This window comes from Sphaeroforma arctica (genome assembly GCF_001186125.1).
Source record: "Sphaeroforma arctica JP610 unplaced genomic scaffold supercont1.6268, whole genome shotgun sequence".
Lineage (NCBI taxonomy): Eukaryota > Ichthyosporea > Ichthyophonida > Sphaeroforma > Sphaeroforma arctica.
The window spans coordinates 1-1,701 of NW_014034290.1; the positions used below are offsets into that span (position 1 = coordinate 1).

Sequence of the window (1,701 nt, forward strand, 5' to 3'; positions counted from 1 at the left end):
GTATACAACAACACAACTATATATATTATTATATATATATATATATATACATATATACATATATACTATATATATATATATATATATATATATATATATGTCCATTTGGTGTCCATAGATACCCACAGAAACAACTAGATTTGCATATGCAGGTGTCGCATGCAAGTGAGCGTCTGCTACATACAGTATGCAGATGTGCTTCACACACACACAACTATTTCACTGCACGTCAATACATAAATGTATACAACACCCCACAAGCACATAGTCATACACATACAAACAGATAATCTACACATGTATATAGAAATATGCAATGTACTTGCTAACTACTACATCGTATATAGATATATATATATATACAACACATCCCACACTTACCACTAACATACCCCCGCATCAGCAGGACCCATTTATTTACAGGAGTACGCGCATACTTGCTTAATTAAGTATCCAACATGTACTTAAATGCCATATTTCCAATATATTGCTTGTCGGCCGAATATTTCTCCGCCGTCGTCCGCGACTCGATTGCGCAATGTTACGAATTTGTAAACAGAGATTTGAAACAATTTGTAAACAGAGATTTGAAACTGTATATACACGTATACACATATAATTACTCAATTCGTATCTAACATCCATATAACATACACATCATACACCGCTATGCACGCATGTTTGCTGAACTCGATTAATTCACAACGCACTATGTATATATATTCTATCCATCTTTCCCCATGTACCCCTGACACACCTCCTTGTGGGCCGCATAATCCTCCGCAGAAGTCACGGGCTTGATCGAATCCAGATAACGATCCAAAGACTCGTCTAACTCAGGCAGAGGCAGGCGTGGAAGTGCATTCTGGAAGTACATAGAGTCTACGGGGCTTTCTTGCAGATACTTGCTGGATGTCATGCAAGCGCTTGAGCGTGTGAACTGTCTAATCGCCTGCGCCTGCACAGACACGGCTCTTGTCGAGGATAGCCTCGATCGCATTAGTGACGCCATATTGTACGTATGTGTGCTCGAGTGTGTGTTACTTGCCGTACAATGTGTCGCTATGTCTGGCTGTGCGTGCTAGATTTATATATGGGTGCGTGTTTTCAGGTCTCTTGGGGGCTGCAGTTGCGTGTGATTTGGAAAATCACCAGTGCTGCGGGCATTCATAGCAATGACATGACTTTGACACAATTACGATATATACAGCTTTTACGACAACGGGTATGTTGCTCATTTGTCGTTTAATTTATAGTTAACCCATAACCTGGTACAAAATTTGATCTGGAAGCATTCCCAACAAAGGAGCTGATTTGCAACACTTTCTTGTAGCATATCAGCCGCTTACTCCTTGTGAACTTGTGACGGACAGTCGGGACTCGGACATGCGAATACAGCACTCCGCTTATCAATCACATCTTGCTACTATGTATGAATTTGTATATAAATATTTACGAAGTGTATTGTTTTTAGGTCTCTTGATGTGTAAATTTAATTATTTCTTTACAAAATGCATATATATATAAATATACTACTATTTTTAACATCAAAATATGTGCATAAATAACGAAGACATATATACACATGATAGATATTTATTTGCATTATAGGTTTTAATACTACAGCATATGTTATTTACAGATATATGTATATATATATGCCTACTCATATTGACTATTTGAGCATATTTGTATTATAGT

The 1,701-nt window shown here is 37.4% G+C and overlaps 1 protein-coding gene across 1 annotated transcript; it reads right to left on the reverse strand.

Moving 5' to 3' along the window:
* Positions 1-757: 757 nt before the first annotated feature.
* SARC_15536 (hypothetical protein) lies at positions 758-1,012 on the reverse strand (the record flags this gene model as incomplete). The annotated part of the gene is made up of 1 exon (XM_014290345.1): positions 758-1,012. A coding segment is annotated over one exon (255 nt), but the record flags the coding sequence as incomplete, so codon positions are not given.
* Between the last annotated feature and the right edge of the window lie 689 nt (positions 1,013-1,701).